We start from the raw sequence: 20,144 nt of genomic DNA, 5'->3' as shown, positions 1-20,144 counted from the left end.
ATCTCATTCATATACACTTGAAAATAATGGGTTGCCAGCTATTAACTGATACTTAAAATAAAACGAACACATCATTTCTGACCCTTTTAAGATTTTTTGCGAGTAACAGACATGACTTGTTCTGTACAAAGAAAAACCAAGAATGTTTTTTATTAAAAACATTTTGGCTTCTTTATTGATATGGTGATGATAATCGTCTTGAAGACACTGCCTGACAAACTTCCAGTGATTGGATGGCTTGGACTGACCCTTCACTGCCCATGGTGGAATTTGCCACACAACTCTTACCTGTGTCTTTTGCATGTTTAAGGTTTGAATTTCTTCCTTTTATGTTTAATGTTTGAATTACTTGTTGTTAAAGTGTGGTGTTTGAATTCCTTGTTAAGGGCCCTAAACTGAAGGCTAGAACTGGGATAATGTAACAATTCCTATAGAAGCTGATGTTAATAAGAATAAAACTTGCTATTATGAATAATGCTGATATGAACATAGTTGAGCATGTGTCCTTGTGGTAAGATTGAGCATTCCTTGGGTATATGCCCAAGAATGGTAAAACTGGGTCTTGAGGAAGACTTGTTCCCAATTTTCTGAGAAACTGCCATACTGATTTTCAAAGTGGCTATACAAGTTTGCATTCCCATCAACAGTGGAGGATTGTTCCCCTTGCTCCACATCCTCTCCAACATAAGCTGTCTTCAGTGTTTTTTTATCTTAGCCATTCTGACAGGTATAAGATAGTATTTCAGCGTTGTTTTGATTTGCATTTCCCTGGTGACTAAGGATGTTGAGCAGTTGCTTAATTGCCTTTCAGCCATTTGAGATTCTTCTGTTGAGAATTCTCTGTTAAGCTCTATATCCCATTTTTTTAATTGGGTTGTTCAGTATTTTGATGTCTAGCTCTTGAGTTCTTTATATATTTTGGAGATCAGCCCGCTGTCAGATGTGGAGTTGGTGAAGATCTTTTCCCATTCTGTAGGCTGTCGTTTGATCTTATTGAACTTGTCCGTTGCTCTACAATAGCTTCTCAGTTTCAGGAGGTCCCATTTATTAATTGTAGCTCTCAGTGTCTGTGCTACTGGTGGTATATTTAGGAAGTGGTCTCCTGTACCAATGTGTTCAAGACTACTTCCTACTTTCTCTTCTATCAAGTTCAGTTTAACTGGATTTATGTTGAGGTCTTTGATCGACTTGGACTTGAGTTTTGTGCATGGCGACAGATATGGATCTATTTGCAATCTTCTGCATGTTAGCATCCAGTTATGCCAGCACCATTTGTTGAAGATGCTTTATTTTTTCTATGGTACAGTTTTGGCTTCTTTGTTGAAAATCATATGTTCATAGGTGTGTGGATTAATGTCAGGGTCTTCAATTTGATTCCATTGGTCCACATGTCGGTTTTTATGCCAGTACTCATCTGTTTTTATTACTATAGCTTTATAGTAGAGCTTGAGGTCAGGGATCATGATGCCTCCACAGTTTGCTTTATTATACAGGATAGTTTTAGCTATCCTAGCTCTGAGAATCCAATTGATGAGAGAGAGAAGAGATACTGCAGGCGAGGGATGTTGAGATCATGATGGGAGGATGTGCAGAGATGACTGGCCATACTAGTGGAAGCCCATAAACTGTGGACTGGTGGATGTAGAGCCCCCATGGGACTGGACTAGGCCCTCTGGATACAGAAGATGGTTGTTTGGCTCAAAATGTTTGGCGGGCACCCAGGCAGGGCAATTGGGATCTGTCCCTGGTCTATGGGCAGGCTTTTAGAATCCAGTGCTTGTTGTGTGATACGTTGCACAGCCTTGGTGGAGTGGGAATGGGCTTAGACCTGCCTAGACTCAGTGTGCTGGGCTCTGCTGACTCTCCATAAGAGACCTTGATTTGGGGGAAGTGGGGATGTGTGGTGGATTAGGAAAGAGGGCTGGGGTGGGTGGAGGGAGGAGGGGGGATCTGTAGATAGTATGTGGAGTGAGTGGAAAATTTCTTAATAAAGAAAAATGAAAAAAAGGAATAAAATTTATGGTAGTTCCCTAGGAGAATCAGCTATGCAAAAATAAATAAATAAAAAACTGAGTCTTCTACAGAACCTTTTACTTAAGTACTATTAGTAAGCATGAGACATAGGATCTGGAAAAAAATCATTAAAGAAGAAAAACTTAGGGAAATTTCAGAAGCTGCCAAACTATAACTGAATCATTACATTTTCATGTTCTGCCTCAGAAACACAGAACTAGCATGGACAGGAAAAGTTTTTGATTATAAAACTAATGACAAGCCTTGGTACCCTCCCGAATGCAAAGTAAGCAGTTTTAGGAATCTTATGTTCTACTTTTTTCAGGGCCCTGCCTCAACTTGATGTGACAGACTTTGTTGACTCACCATGGGAGACCTTACTCTCTCTGAGGAATGCAGATGGGAGATGGGGTGGGAGAAAGTGGAAGGCAAATGGGAGGAGGAAAGGAATAGGGAACTGTGGTTGGTATGTAAAAAAGCTTTTAAATTAAAAAAAAGAAAAAAAATGATTTTATCATAATGTTTTATGAACTAAAATATAGATTTTAGTTCTCATGAAATTTGCTGTTTATTCATTTGCTTCTTTTATTCTGATATGCTTATATAATCAAAGGAAACTTTAGGAAAAATATGTACCATTAGAAGGTCTTAAAATCAATGATTAAAATCTATGAGGAAATTTCACATATAAATATAACCTGTAAGAGAGGCAGATTGTCAGAGTAGGTGAAGCCATGCTGCGTTGTGCTTTTTCTCTGCTTATCTCTCATAAAACAAAACTCAAAGGTGTCCTGTGTCTTATTTCTCTATCTCCAATCTTACATTCTCCAGGTTCAGACACTGCCCTCATCTGGAGCTCAACTCTAGAACTGATAATGTTATATCTCTCTTTCCATGAGATATCACCATCAGTCTTTTCCACATTTTCTTCATGGCGCTTTTCAATTCTTTATTCCTAAAAGTGTAAATCACAGGATTGAGCAAGGAAGGGAGTTAGGATAGTATACAATATTGCCACCATTTTGTCAAAATAGAATATAGATGGAGGCCGTGCATATACAAATATACATGGAACAAAGCACAAAACCACAACTGCAATGTGGGATCCACAGGTGGAGAGAGCTTTCCATCGTCCTTCAGAACTATGGGCTCTCAGAGAGAACAAGATGACGCTATAGGATACTAGCATAATAGAGAAGATGATTATGCAGATAGACCCACTGTTGGCAACCACCAAAAAGCCAAAGATATGTGTGTCAGTGCAGGCAAGTTTTAGTAATGGGAACAAGTCACATATGAAATGATCAATGACATTGGGTCCATAGAAGGGTAACTGCAAAGTGAAGATAATTTGTATGATAGAATGCAAGAATCCCCCTGTCCATGCTATCCCCATCAGTGTCCCACAGAGCTTCCAGTTCATGATGGAAGAGTAGTGCAGGGGCTTACAAATGGCTACATAACGGTCATAGGCCATGGCTGTCAAGACAATCACTTCTACTGCTGCAAGAAAGTGTTCAGCAAAGAGCTGCATCATGCATCCTTCAAAGGAGATGGTTTTCTTCTCATAGAGGGAGTCCATAACCATTTTTGGTGTGGTGACAGAAGAGAAGCATGTATCCAGTAGTGACAAGAATGCCAAGAAGAAGTACATGGGGCAGTCTATGAGTGCTGGGTTACAGACAATGGTCACCACAATTATCATGTTGCCACCAACAGTTGCAATGTAGACAAACAAAAATACAATAAAAACTACTTTCTGGACTTTAGGGTTCTGTGAAAGTCCAAGGAATATAAACTCTGTTACAAAACTCTGGTTTTACATAATTTCAAGAAGAATGAAGAAGTAAATCTGCAAATATTAGGAAAAATTGCCTCAATTAAGTATATATTATCATCAAAAAGTTGGGGTAGTAGCAAATAATTTTTTTCCTGGAATTCAGAATAGAAAAAACCAAGTGCATTGTTCAACACATGTACATACAATCAACACTAGGTAAACTGAACAGGATACATATGTATATATGCATATAATAGACAGATGATAGGTAGGTAGGTAGGTAGATAGATATAGATATGGATAGATAGATAGATAGATAGATAGACATAGATATGGATAGATAGATAGATAGATAGATAGATAGATAGATAGATAGATAGGCATATATATGTATATATTTACATGTATATTAATAATCAGTAAGGAAAAGACCATGAATCTTAAGGGAAAACTGCAATAGGAGTCTGAAAGGGAAGGAGAAAAGTTAGGGTAGAAATAACATAGACAAGGTATACATGTATGAATTTGTTTTTAACAAAAGAAAAAAAGTCATTTCCTAGACGCAGTATTCAGAGATCATGTAGAATTAAAGTGCTGGCTATTTTCATTATGCAAAGCATTCACATGTGGTTTGTAATTGAAATGCTGACATTTATGATTCTCTAGTGGATTCCTGAATTAGAGTATCAAAAAGCATTGTGAGATATTTACATGTTATGCCCATAGAGAAAAGACTATATATTAATAATCATGTCTGCTATCTACTTGGAATGATTCAGAGATGAATATTCTTTCATGTCTGATCAGTACATTCATTTACCAACAGAAGAATGGGCAAAATATAGTTTAGAATGCTATTGGAAATCCTCATCACATTTTAAATTATCTTGAACATCCTGAGAATAATTAGAATCTCAAATGGACTAATTTTTTTCTTAAGCATAAAGACCTACCAGAAATTTTTGTCACTAATTATAATGTGCATGTTCGAAGTGTAGAGATTTTTCTTTTAATTCATTATTTTAAATTGTGCCCAGAGTGTGATATAATAATGCCTTTTTCCATGGTAATTGAGATATCACAAGTTAAGTAACTACTTAGAACTTAGGTAACAAGGAGTGGTAGGATTATTACTACTATTTTTTTATAATTAATTGTAATTTTATATATCAGCCACGGGTTCCCATGTCCTTCCTCCTCCTACTCCCCAGCCTCTCCCCCAATCTACTCCCCATTCCCACCTCCTCCAAGGCAAAGTCTCCCCTGCAGATAGCAGCATTGTTTGTAATAGCCAGAACCTGGAAAGAACCTAGATGCCCTTCAACTGAAGAATGGATAAATAAAATGTGGTACATATACACAATGGACTACTACTCAGCAGAGAAAAACAATGACATCATGAGGTTTGCATACAAATGGGTGGAACTAGAAAATATCATCCTGAGTGAGGTAACCCAGACTCAGAAAGACAAACAAGGTATGTACTCACTCATAAGTGGATACTAGATGTAAAGCAAAAGATAACCAGACTGCAACTCACAATTCCAGAGGGGCTGCCTACTAAAGAGTACCCTAAGAAAGACAAAGGTATCACCCAATGACAGAGAAATGGATGGGATCTACATGAGCAAACTGTACATGGGGTGGGTAACAGAGGGCAAGGGTCGGGGGGAATGGGAGCTTAGGGGATCAGGATGTCCCAGCTGGATCAGGACAGAATAGGATAACAAAGGAAGAGATACCATGATAAATGAAGACCCCATGGGAATAGGAAGAAGCAAAGTGCTAGAGAGGTCCCCAGAAATCCACAAAGATACCTCTACAATAGACTACTGGCAATGGTTAAGAGAAAGCCTGAGCTGATCTACTTTGGTGATCAGATGGCTGAATACCCTAACTGTCATGATAGAACTCTCATCCAGTGACTGATGGAAGCAGATGCAGAGATCAGCCAGGGCCCAGGTGGAGCTCCAAGAGTCCAGTTGGCGAGAGAGAGGAGGGATTATATGAGCAAGAAATATTGGGACCATGATTGGAAAAAACACAGGGACAAATAGCCAAACTAGTGGAAACACATGAATTATTACTACTTTTTGTGGTGAAAATTTTAGTAGAAGGTGTTAAGTTCAAACTCACAAAAGATGCTTATTCTGGTATTTTAGTACAGATTTTCTATTTTTAAAGTGAAAAAATTCTCCTTGGGATAAACAGAGAAGAAAAGGAATTTATATTTTCAGACAGGAATTGCAGAGCAGTGGTGGTCTTTATACACTCTACTTCCAGGTAAAAAACTAAAATATCTTATTGCTTTGTTAATGTGTGATTGACACATCTTGATCAAGCTAACAGAGAAAATGATGAAGAAAAGTCAATGTTTCAATCATCCACATACAGAAATAGGTGACAGACATAAGGAAGAGAAATTGTAAGTTGAAGAGTCTTGAAAATTCATAATTGCCAATTATTTAGTTAGTGTTGACCTTGTTTATGCAAACAAAGTTTTTCAAGATATGTGATTTGAAATTTAGAAGACTTTCTATAGCAGAGATGTTTACAAATAGCTTACCTCCTCAACTGCAAGGTTTAAATAAAATGTGAACATGTGAAAACAGGACTCACATTAAATGTCCTTACCAATTCTAGTTATAAATCATCTCTAAAGTCAGTTGCCTTATTCTCAGATAGCTTTCCCATGAGATCACCAGATAAATATATTCCAGCTCTTAAATTCATTTTCCACAGGCAGATACTGTTGCAACTGTACCTGAGTTCTCTCTTGTATAGACAACTGAAATACATAAGTAAAACACATTTTATGCTCACACATTTTCATATACACATATACATACATACATACATACATACATACACATATGTATATACATATGTTTATATATGCATTTGTTAAAATGTCTGAATAGAGTAATACATATTTATTACTAAATTATATACGTCTATATACATATATACATACAGAGAGAGAGAGAGAGAGAGAGAGAGAGAGAGAGAGAGAGAGAGAATGAAAGATAAGCTGATTTCAAGGGATGGTAGAGTCAGTAGACCCGTTATTGCATGTTTATAGAACTACAGTCTCAGCAATGTACTTTTGCCTTAAAATAACAACTTCCACATGTTCTCAACCCCAGTCTTCACCAGTGTGTGTAACATGAGCTTCATCTCTACCCATGAGTTATACCTGAAGGAAGAATAGTAAAAAATAAACTCTACAGGGTCATTAGATCAGATAATACTCATTTATGATAGTGTGAAAACATCAATATCTAAATTAGCAGTGGCCACTTTAGCTTCAGACCAAAGATCAGGAAAAAACCTTATAGCAAGTGAAAAGATCACAAGCATTATTCATTTTAATGCCACAATAAAACTCATTATTATTTACAATGAACACATACACAGACACAAACAAAAAACAAAACAAAACAAAACAACAACAAAACAACTTTAGATTCTGGCAAACATGGTCAGAGTCTAAACTCTAACTCCTCTGTTTGTTATGTATCACATTACTTCAAGGCATTGAAATTTGACAAGCCTCAGATTTCAGATCTGCAAATGGACATAAACATTAGAGCCACCACTACTTTTCATGTGAGAATCACATAGATACCAACAGAGTCAGACGCTCCAGGAGAAGTGCCTTCGAATGCTTAGTGCTAGCTGTTGCATATAGACACACAGAAAACACATTTTTAATTCTACTTCTTGTTTTTGCAAACAGACATTTTCTGTTCTAGCTGCCTGTTCCCAAATACCCGGCAACTGCTTCCCAAATTATGATACAGAGGCCTATATTAATTATAAATGCTCAGCCAACAGCTGAGAGTTATTGCTAACTAGTTCTTACACTTAAATTAACACATAATTCTTATCTATATTTAGCCACGTGGCTTGGTACCTTTTTCAGTACAACAGTTTCATCTTGCTTCTCTGCGTTTGCCAGCAACTCTCTCCTTTGTCTCTGCCCTTCCTCTTCCCAGAATTCTACCAGTCTGGCTCTCACACTCAGTCTCTTCCTGTCTAGCTATTGACGAATACATTTTGTTATTTACAATGAGCATAATCCACAGCAAAGCCTGATGTGTGCTTTCCTTCATATTTATAAATAAATTAAGATATTTTTGTCTCATAATTACAGTGAGAGCTGGCATTTTTAAACACAAACCTTTTATTCCTTAGTAATTATCAAGTTCAGTGCTATAGCCCAAAGATCACCACATCTATTCCTATTTATCATAGCCTTATTTTGCAAAAGAAAGACAAATTGGGTAGGAAGTTAAAAGGAAATCAAATCTCAATATTAATCTAGAACAACGTAAATATTACCTTTCATTAATGCTTATCTTTTTCTCTCCTAAGAGCAAAAAAATTTAGTATAAATATTCATTAGTTGTAGCTTACAAACATAGATTCTCAGCAAAGTGCTTGCAGCACATGCGTGAAGACCTCAGAATCCAGATAAACCTGAGGCATGGTGGCCCACACCTTTAGTCTCCTAGCTTGACAGGCTGATCCTTGCAGCTTGCTTACCAGCCAGGTGAGCTATAGGTGAGCTCCAGGTTAAGTGAGAAATCCTGTTTCAAACACATATTAAAGTGAGGATCTATTACAACAAACACCTGACATCAACCAATGCCTCTACACATAGGCATACTTGCACACATATGAGAACATTCACACAAGAACACATAACACAAACGTGTGCGTGCACACACACACACAGACACAGACAGACACACACACACACACATACACACATACACACCCACATACAAACAGCACACATGAGTTAGAGAAGACAATAGTCAGGGAATAGGTGAGGAAACAAGGGGGATCAACAGTTAGAGGGAAGTAGGAGAAGGTGATGTGAATATTATCATGTATAATACATTGTGTATAAGTACTTACATGTATGTATAAATTACTATCTCATAAATTGATGAAAACAATGTTGAATTGAACTATTAATTAAGTGAGAAGTATGAGTAAAAGACATCATTGTGGAAACTCAGTTAAATACAAAATATTATATTTAGTTGGGAGAAATATATTTTTATCTCATAATCATGACAAACGCATCATAGTGATATATGATGACACTATCAGTGGAAATCTGTTAGAATGTTATCATATTTATGTTCCTCAAAATTAATAAAAATAAAACAATGAAGAGAAAAATGTCCTCATTTCCTATTATCAAAAATACAGCAATAATTAATGAAATTGAAAGGAAGCACAGAGGGGTGGGTATGCAGGAGGCTTAGGAGTGATGAAAGATGGGGTGAAATGATACAATTATATTATAATATCCCAAAATATATTTTTTAAAGATAGCAAAATAATGATGTGGTCTAACATCCAGGTGTTATTTAACAAATAATTCCCCCACAAACTCATTGGTTCTCAAGAGGTTATGTACATAATTCTTCATAATAACATTCCCAAAGGTGTAAACCAAAGGAAGATGTGAATGCCTGCACATGCAAATTAATAGAAAATTTTAATTAATCCTAAAAAGTCTTCATAAAAATCACACTTTAACTATTATACTAAGTATAAAATATGTGTTAATTCAAATAATCCTTTTAGAAAATGTATTGGTAATTAATTTCAAGATCCTAAAAACCTTTGTATCTTTTATATTAGTAACCTGAGTTCTAAAATTTTATTGTACAGTTAAAATGAGATGGGAAAATTCCATATCATGATATGATGCTGTGTCACAAATATATTGAAAAATGAAAATATCTTAAGCATTCAATAACAGTAATATCTAATTAAATAAGAATTTTATTAAATTACAAATCACTCATATAAGTAAAATACCCATAGTATGAAGATGGAATAATTAAACACTAATAGTACATGTGACAAGGTAGAAAAAAACTAATACAGATATTTTACACTTAATTTATAACCTAGAAGGGAGTATATAATAAGAGTGGAGACTATTTATTTTCAGCATTTGTCATCTTACTGGTGTCATAATATTTTGAGTATAAAATTCAGTTTTAAAATCCATAAACATCAACTTTCCCTGTCTTAAAAAGTTGTGTGGGATCTGTAGGATCTGGAAGGAATTGGGAGAAGAGAAATAGTATGATCAAAGTATATTGGATGAAAAACTCCTGAATAAAAACTGTAAATGCACAATCTATTTTTTTAAGTTCAGAAAAAGTATGCGAGGTTTGCAGATCATTGATTAGCAGACATAGAAGTCGGGCTAGTACCACACAACTTATTTCATTAACATTTTAAAACTGTTACAAACTTTCACATAAACAGCCATACCATGGACCCAAAATCCAACCATGATGCGTTCTTTGATAAAGATTTCAAATACACATTCTCATATATGGAGCAACTTATTCTGTCCATGACTCCAGAAATATTCCATGATTTTTGTTTCCTTAAGAACCTCAATATTATGTAAAATAAATGAAAAAAGTAATTACAAAAAACCCCCACAATCTTGAATGTACTACAGCAGTACCTGGCCATGCTCAGGGACCCTTCACAAAAGGAAATGTGGCCACTGAGCTATCTCCTGGAGCAGTGACCTCTGGAATTATGCTTCCCCGTGCCCCACTATTCACATTAGGCACTATTTCCTTCCCATTAATTTTAACAAAAAATCTATTTGTAGCAACATTTGTTATTCTCCAAATAACAGAATTTCTTTATTAATGAAGAATTGTATGTAACATTCAAGTTTATCAGAAGGATGAGTCACACTTTCTCAGTATAAACACTATCTAATATATATATATATATATATATATATATATATATAAAATCAAACAAATAAATATTGATTTTACTAAGAAAAAGAATAACTGAATATCTTGTGTGAAGTGGCTTTTATGTAAAATTCCTTAAACCTACCCTATTTTGATCTAAGATTATCACTAAAAATTAATATTTCCTACGAACGCAGGTAGCAGACACTTTTGGGGACTATCTGTGCTCCCTTCAGTTACTGTCAGTCCCTCTTCTCGCTGTTGCACTTTAGATTTCCCTAAATGTCGAAGCTTTAGTGCTTTACTATTCATGAAATATAGGGGAAGGTACTGTTCGCTGTCTCCTTTATCTCCCTCCTAACAGGTACCTCAACTTTCTATTTTTCTGCTCTTAATGATTTATATTTCTTTTAGAAGGCGAGCATGTGATGTCTAAAGCACTGACCTAATTCAGAATATCAACCACTTCACATGTTCCCGATCAGTCCTGGGATACGGACTTGATAATAACTACAGAACCAACACACTGAGGGAAAATTAAGTAGATGTAGTTAATGCAAAAGTTTGAGTCACTCTGATATTTAATGTTCTTCCCTGTGCTGTATGTTAATATGTGGTTGTAGAATGAATATACTTTATCTTCTCTCATGATGACTGTACAGGGTGGAGCATCACGTCCATCTCTGATACTGTGTCAGTATACTTTATATCGTCTCAAACCATACTCCATGCATTAAAAAAAAAGCAGAATGATGAGAATATTCATATACTAGACCAGCATGACTGTGATTGCTAAAACCAAAGTCCTATTTAGAGACAGAGTAGCAAATGTCCATTTAATCAATTTTTGGTTTGTCTGGTTGCAAGCTAAAAGTTTAATTTTGTGACAGATACAGAGGTTTTGGGACATGTGTTCAGAAGTAAGAAAGAAAAAAGGAAATATATAAGAAAGGAAAGAAAGAATGGAGGACTGAGGAAGGAAAGGAAGGAAGGAGGGAGGAAAGGAGGTGGAGAGGAAGGGGGAAGGACAGAATGAAGGAAGGAAGAAATGGGAATTAATGAAGGAGTTTTCATTCTAACAGCTGTTAGATATTTGACATTTACAAAATGCTGTTCTCTGGGCTCCACATGTTTATTTTAGTCTTGTATATGTCCTTTGTGCTTTGCCATGCAATCCATACTAAAGATGAAGAGTCTAAACACTAGAGTTTCTGTAACTCTGTCAAGAACAGTTACAAAGTCAAAGGTCCATGACTGCATTAAACACAGCAGTCTGCCCACACATCCAAACATTAAATCATTTTTTCATAGTTTAAAAGTATCTTCAAAAATGCAAAAAAAAATAGTATCTTACATTCCAACTCTGTGAAAATCTGAGGATAGTATTCTCTTCTCTGTGGAGAAGTCCTTTTGGTGGTGACTGGAACACTATATTTGGATCCTCCCCTTTCTTTTCCCCTCTAGGAGAGAGAAGGACAGCTGTAGAATGCAGATGGGGATGCTACCATCCTATTCTAGTGCTGTCCACAGCATTGTCTTAGATAAGAGACAAACTTTCCTCCTTGATGCCAGCTGGAGTTTATGGAAGTTTTCCTGAGAGGTCATAAACCTGTGAGATTCATCCTTAGTTCCCCAGGGTTCTGAAGAGCTGGCAGCAATGGCTTCCAGACACAGTTTAGTCTGCCCTTTACCTGTTTGAATATTTATAATTAGTTTGTACACCACAGCCAAACTAGAGCTTAGTTTTTATTTTGTTTTAAATATTTTCTTGAGTTTGTATTTGATAATTCTTTAAAATGTCAAAAAGTTCAAGAATATAACACTTTTCATAAGGATAGAATATAGTGTCTCTGAAAAATCATATACATACAACAGACAATAGATAGATGATAGATGATTGATAGATAGATAGATAGATAGATAGATAGATAGATGATAAGTAGATGGGTAGATAGATGATGGATAGATAGATAGATAATAAGTAGATAGGTATATAGATAGATAAATAGATCAGATAGACATACAGGTGGATAGATTGATAGATAGATAGATAGATAGATAGATAGATAGATAGATAGATAGATAGATAGATGATAGATAGATAGATGATAGAAGAGAGACAGATGAAAGATAGGTTAACAGATGATAGATAGAAAATATATTTGCAAAGCTAAACAAAAAGAAATGGATAGATAAGGAAAATATTGGGTGTAGCTCCCCACAACCATTATGAAAGATGCCAGATCAAACTAGTTATGTCTTTATGCACTTTTATCATTGCACCTTATACAGTTTAATATCTACTTATCAGTGAAATAATTGTAGATTTTAAGTGATTCATGGAAAAATTCATAAATAATAGTACCCAGAAGGACCTTTATATTATATTCTTTAAACGGAAATTTTGGTTGTGTGTCTTGACATAGAAGAATCACCTGATTTGATCTCACTATGAGTAGGATTGATATTTGTCAGACTACATCTTTTCAATCAGATGCTAAAACTATCTGTATCACTGAATCTCAGTTAAAACTATCTTTATTATCTTTAATTTTATTCTTTTACCCCACTTTATTTAATCCTCTGTCAATTGTGTCTATTAAAAATTATAGAGTGAAATAATATATAAACAATATCATAAAATGAGTTAAAGCATGTAAGAATTATTTTAACTGGATATAAAATTTAGGGTGATATTTTAAGTTCAAATGATTTTTTTAAAGAGATAGAGGATGTCACAGCAAAAGAAATATAAGAAATATGGGGGATGAAATTATGGATGACAATTGGTTTTTTCAAATGTCTAGTATTGCTGCCTGGGGGACCAGCCTCCAGCATCAGCAAGGCTCGAAGGGAATCCATAGAACCAGTGCATACTATCACTTTTTGATCTGAGAGGATTAAGGAGAAAGAAACTCACACACTCTCTTGAAGGTTTTCTTCAGATCTTTATTCTTCTTTTTAATTATCTTTATTTTTTATTTCCTTTGTGATTTCCTTCTCTCATTCTTGATGATTCCTTCTAACTCTATCTCTATTGTTGATGGTTTCCTTAGTCTATCTTTGTTCTTCCTTATTGTCCCATGCTTGTTGTTTTCATTTTTCTCCTTCTAACTCTCTCATTCTTAAAGTTTTCCTTCTAACTTATTTTAATTCTATCTTTATTCTTTCCTTTGCAGCTTATATATGCCAGCTAAATCTTTCACACAATATAAAAATTGCAATGTGGTTACATTCCACTTTTCAATTGAATGATTACAATGAACACAAGTTAAAAACAACATATTTTCCATATCCCTTACATGACAAAATATTTTACATATTACAGCTGAAAAACAAATTTTCTCAAGAATCCACATACACTCATACCCAAACAACTTGTTATAGATTAACAAAGTGTAAGCAAGTAAGACATTGTTTTCTTGGCAGGCTGCATTTTGCAGGTACAAAGATAGGACCAATCACTTTATTATTTATCTTGAAAGGTAATCTTATAAGGAATCTTAAAGGAATCATAAATTTATACTTTTATATATCAAAAATAATCAGTCATCTCTATTTTAAATCTCTATGGTTTATGCCCATTCATCAATAGTATTTTTTTTTATATCAGGAGATTAAGGGCAAAAATGGGTTCAAGGAATTAATCATCATCTTTGACCACCAACCAATCCTAGCAAGGAAAGTATATCAGCTAGTAATAATTGGACTGCTTTGTATTTGTTCCCTGACGTTAATGAGTTCCTCATTCAACTATATGCCTTTCTAAAAATTTAGACAATCTTCATTGATTTTTCACCTCAAAGTTATTTGACAAAAACATCTTAGTCTAAATTTATTTTCAAAGCTTTGTTTCAGCTATGATGCACTCAGAAACCTGTGAACAATTCTCCCAACACTATGATTAGAGGAATTTAAACTAGCTAGGCTACTGTGACTCAATTGTTTATCTTAATCATTAACCTAAGCCATAGTCTACACAGCTCCTCAATAGAAACTCATGTGTTCTAGCTGTGTGACACTTTCTTGTTTTATTTTTTATCATCAAAACTCTATTTAAACTAACATTATTATTACTATCAATTAGGCAATACAGCTTAAGAAGAAACCTTCATAATAATCTAAACATAAAAAAATGACCAGTAGAACAGGATGCTTCCATGAGATAAATATGCTACATTACAGGCAGTGGGGATCTCCCCACACACATTCACACTCTACCAGATAATAGAGAAAGATGGCAGCAGCAAACATGAGAAGGCACAGCAGAAGCAAAAGACATTCTGGAGTCTGTGGTCTCAGGGCTTTGTCTATCTGAGATTTGCCCATCATGGATTTTCTTCCTGGTGGCTGACACCTTGAAATCAGCTTCCATCTGCTGATTCTCAGACATGGCTACCTACCAGTAATCCAGGATCCAGTGAGGTAGCTCACCAGGTGAAGGCATTTGTCATCAAGCCTGATGATCTGGGATGCACATGGTGGAGGCAAAGAACTAATTCTCCACATGTTGTCCTTTGAACTCAATGGCACCCTGCAACACACACACACACACACACACACACACACACACACACACACGAACACACAATATTTTTATATATTTTAAATTAAAATAGAACTTTAAAATGTAATTGATTATATCCAAATGAATATATTCTACATTGATTTGAAATGCTATTATTATTTATTAAAATTTATAACTATTAAAGTTTCCCAGAGACAGGAGGTTGTATTTCTTCTCAACTTCTAGTGAAAATACTGGAAAACTGACTGAAAGATATTGAAGAAAAGCACAAGAGGACGATCATGTTATTCAGAGTAAACATAGTTTAATAGCACACACATTACACATTTCCTTAGAAAGGCATTGAAAAGAAGGTGATCTGGTATGGTAAGTCAGGAAAGTTTTGCAAAGACAGATTGAAACTGGGTTCTATTTCCACACTGGATATGGGGATACTAGAGTAGGGGCAAGGTCATCAGCCTTTTTGCTATGAACAACCTGAGAGTGGGACTTTCCTCGTTTACAGGAACAGCAATTATTAGGCTTGGCTGGAGAATAGGTGAATAAGCTCTAATTTCCATCAAATCTTTGCTTGGCTTTGCTCATCTCAAGTTACCTATGCCTAATTTTCATGTCTTTGGGTCACAACATTTTTGCTGCTGAAGATATGTTTTACTTATAATTTTCTTCTCATAATGGGCATTAGTATTTGTATATCATATGCTTGTTTATTCATTCTATGTTTTTATGTTTAGTGAAGATATTTGTTGCTATCATTCCTACTTTAAAAAATTATACATAGTAAGAAGTCTCATCTGGGGATTCTAATGCATATTTTGTTGCTCACTGTCTCCAACTCTAGTCTACAAAGTCAACCCCCTCCCCCAATCTGGCTGTTCCCTCCCATTCACAAGCTGCCTTCCTCTTCCACAATACAAGCATGTTCCTGTGTTTCCCCCTCTCTCACACTCCATTCTCTATCCATCTGTATGCCTGCCAGCCATGAATAACAATTCCTCATCTCTCACATCCTCATCAGCTTTTGTTTTCATTTGTCTCCTTACAGCGACTCTGACTGCTCATATATACGAACTGCAGTTTTCACAATATCTATGAAACAGATTTAGGAAATCCTCCCCAACCACTGAATAGATAATGAAAATGATGTGTAAAAAAGAGCAAGTGAGATGACTCAGCTGGTACATATGCTTTCCATAGTATCTGACACACTGAGTTCAATCTCCAGAAACCCCAGATCCAATGTGGTAAAAAAGAGAGAGAGAGAGAGAGAGAGAGAGAGAGAGAGAGAGAGAGAGAGAGAGAGAGAGAGAGAAAGAGAGAGAGAACTGACTTGTGTAAGTTGTCAAGTTTTCCTCTGACCTCCACACATACAATGTGGAATGCTCATATATCCTTTCCCTCAATAGATAAATAGATAGGTAGATAGACAGACAGACAGACAGATAGATAGATAGATAGATAGATAGATAGATAGATAGATAGATAGATAGATGTTAAAAAGAGAAAATAATCTGCAAAAAACTGAAATTATACTTTTGAAGGACAATTGATAGAAATAGAAATCATCTTCAGTAAATTATGCTAGTCCCAGAAAAACAAATACCACATTTTCTTTTATATGCAGATTCCAGATTTTTAAAAATAGGTTTATGTAGGTAGGTGTGTGTATGTGGGAGGTGTGAGTCATGAAATTAAAAGGGGATCAGTATCACAGGGTAAGGCTTAGGAACTAGAAGGAGGATTAACACTTTCATTTTTCATTCTTTTACAAAAAAAATAAACACTAATAATCATAGTGGCTGCACCTGCCTATGTGCCTGCCAGCCATGAACAGCAATGCCTCGTTTTACGTCCTCATCAGATTTTGTTTTTATTTCTGTTCTTGACATCCACTCTGACTGAAGTGAAGAGGATTTTTAAATGTATTTTTAATTTTTTGTATGAGATTTTTGCCCTCATTGTATATATGTGTACCTCATGCACGCTGTGCTCTTGGAAGCCAGAAAAGAGTGGTGGACCACTGGAGCTGGAATGATAGTGGCAGGTATGTGCATGCCAACGTGTGGGTGCTGGGCATTGAAACCTGGTCTCCTTTGCATAAGCAGCAAGCATGCCTAACCACGTAGCCATCGCTTCAGTCCTGAGAAGTGGAATTAAAACAGCTTTAACTTGTCTGTCCCTGGTGGCTAAGAATGTAGAACATTTTTCATGCATGCATTGCCCATTTATATTTCTTCTTAGGGAACGACTTAATTTATTGACCCATTTATTAATTGGAAGATTTAGTTTTGGGTGATGGATTTTTTGTAGTTCATGACATATTGTTAATTTTTTGTCTAGCATAGCTGGCAAAGATTTTTGCTTCTTTGATGATTCCCCTTACTATGCTGAAGCACCTTAGGGGTTTGATTTGATGTATCATCTCAGTATATAACTTGTGACTCTGGTTGCAAGCTACACAAAACAATAAAGTCTGTTACTGATGATGGTTGCCCATCAACACTACAGAGTAAGACCCCAATGTGGAGACATCACACACTTTGTACAATACAGAAAACAAACTCGTTCTGAGCTGAGAATATCCTCCATGCTAGCTCATTCCATAATAACTGTTGAGAATGGGTGTTATCTTTTGCTGTGTTATCAGTGACTGCAGACTCATAACCGAGAATGAGAGACATTGAAGGCTTCTATGACAACATGTCCCTCTCCCCTCCCCACAAAAGGAACAGTCTGGACAAGAAGCTATTGAAGGGAATCCTGAAAAATTGTGGAAGATGCTGAATGGTAACTTTACAGTTGACAGTTTTGGAGGGGGTGGAAGGGAGGAGGGACTCTTTTCTTTAAGGGACTGGCCATTGTAAGTTTGACCATCGTACAATCTGTAAATGGGCAACAAAAATTGGACTTGGTGGTTCTTTTTTCTTTTGGGGGGAATGGCACAAAGGTGGGAGGGTGGACCTGGGAGGAATGGGAACCAAGTGTGATCTGGTTTCATTATACACAATTCCCAAATAATTAGTAAAAATATTATGTCAGGAAAAAAAATTAAAGAGTAGGCAATTCAGGTAAGCCTAATTTATGTTCCAAATATCAAATTGCTTACATTTTATTGGATGTGGTCCTCTTTTTTTAAATAATTTGAACTTAAAGCCCCTCTCCAATTTTTATAATTGTGCAAAAACAATTATTTTTTTCTGTTTTGATTCATTTTCACAATATCATTTCTTTGGTATTGCACTCTGCTTTTCTAACACACATGGATAACTGAGGATGAACTGAGACAATGTAAAGAATAGAACATAAAATGGTCTCTGCCTCATTAGAGCAGTAGGTAGATGGTCAGCATCACAAAGTAGAAAATACTAAGCATAGTTTAAGTAAGACTCAGGGACACAGAATGAAATCCATATCAGGTTATTATGCTGTATCAGGACACATACTTAATATTTAAATTAAAAGAAAGTAATCTCTGTATGCTAAATTTATAGACAATTAGATGATGGTTCTTCTGGGGACATTTTAAATTATTTTATTTTAAATTATTATTCATGAATCACATAAATTCTGAATTTTCTTGTGATATATAAATTCATATAAAATGAGTGTGACATGGTGCTTTAAAACTATATAATATGAGGCTGGAGAGATTACTCAGAGTTTAAGAGCATGCTATGGTGGTATTTTATTTGTACTGAAATGTGATTTTAATATATGTTAATAAATAAAGTTGCCAAGGGGTCAGAGTTATTAGAACCATAGCAAAAACATGGCGGTGGTGGCACACGACTTTAATCCCAGCACTTGGTAGACAGAGCTAGGTAAGTCTCAGGGATACAGCCAGCATTGGAGACATATGCCTTTAAGACCTGGTGGGCTGTACTTACAGGCAGTGATGAGGCAGTCACGTGTTTGTGTTTACAACCAAAGAGAAGGCAGACAGAAAGACTATCTAAAGACAAACACACAGGAAGTAGGTCTCATTTGGAAAGGTAGGACTACCGCAGGAGGAAGGGTAAGGTTTTAGCTCTGAGCTCTGACTTCTTGGCTTTCTCTTTTACATTGGTTCTGTGTTTCTTATTTAATAAGTCAGTTGGTTACATCTACAGCATACATTGATCCTACAGATTACTCTGGTGTGATTTACAGCACCTGTGTCAGGCAGCTCACACCTGCTTGTGACTCCAGCTTCAGATGATTCCCATACTTCTGGCCTCTAAAATCCTTGTACTCAGGTACACATACCCCATACACAGTCACACACTCACACACATAGTTAAAAATAAAATAATTCTTTAAATATATTTAAAAACTGTATAACATAACATAATATAATTTCACATGGTAGCCTCTTTGAAAATGTCAGAGAAGTGATTTCTACATTTTCCCTCAAGCTCCTTCTCAATGCTAGGCTCCCCTTATGTCAACCAGATCTTCCACATCATTCTCATTTTTCCTCAACATATGCAGATCTTGTTTGTGGGACCTGGTATCTGAAGACCTGAAAGAATAAGGCAGACTACAGTCTAATGCTATAGACAACCCTATTCCAGTTTCAGTATACTATTATACAGGAATGAAACAAAGAAAGGAATTATCCAAGGAAGGCTGATTTCACAAAACCATGATCAGAAAAACATGTAAATAAATGTAAGTAAGCACATGCTATTAAGAGAACAGCCTTTCCCCCATATTTGCTCAACCAACGTGACCATCCAATTTAAACTAACTTATACCATTAGCACATGCATTTTCATTTAATCAGATATAACTTGCCAAAAGGGAACCTCCCCAAAGTTAGCCTTGGGGAAAGCTTTTTGTTTTTGTCTTTTAGGAGAATGAAGGCTAAGAAATCTGAAGAATACTGGACAAAAGAGACATTTGAAGAAAAAGGCCAAATCATCTCAAAAAAAAATGTCCTAAGAAAAAGAATAAAATGGCCTATTTGTATATCATCTATAAAATTTCATAGGTCTCCCTAAATGTTTGTTTCTGTTCTTCTCTAAAGAAATTTAACACTATTGGTCTTCTTGTAGTGCCAGTTCAATTAAAATTTAAAGCTGAC

At 35.6% G+C, this 20,144-nt stretch overlaps 1 protein-coding gene across 1 annotated transcript; it reads right to left on the bottom strand.

Annotated features, from left to right (window-relative positions):
• Positions 1 to 2,968: 2,968 nt before the first annotated feature.
• Positions 2,969 to 3,718, bottom strand: LOC114683702 (olfactory receptor 4C15-like). Its single transcript, XM_028858011.1, has one exon. It carries the CDS (start codon positions 3,716 to 3,718, stop codon positions 2,969 to 2,971), a length of 750 nt encoding a protein of 249 aa, XP_028713844.1.
• Positions 3,719 to 20,144: the final 16,426 nt, after the last annotated feature.

This window comes from Peromyscus leucopus, chromosome 4 (assembly GCF_004664715.2).
Source record: "Peromyscus leucopus breed LL Stock chromosome 4, UCI_PerLeu_2.1, whole genome shotgun sequence".
Lineage (NCBI taxonomy): Eukaryota > Metazoa > Chordata > Mammalia > Rodentia > Cricetidae > Peromyscus > Peromyscus leucopus.
This window is presented reverse-complemented; position numbering and strand designations above follow the sequence as displayed.

What these genes read in the sequence shown, in the direction of transcription:
- LOC114683702 (XM_028858011.1), bottom strand. Translation starts at nt 3,718, where the DNA reads ATGATAATTGTGGTGACCATTGTCTGTAACCCAGCACTCATAGACTGC.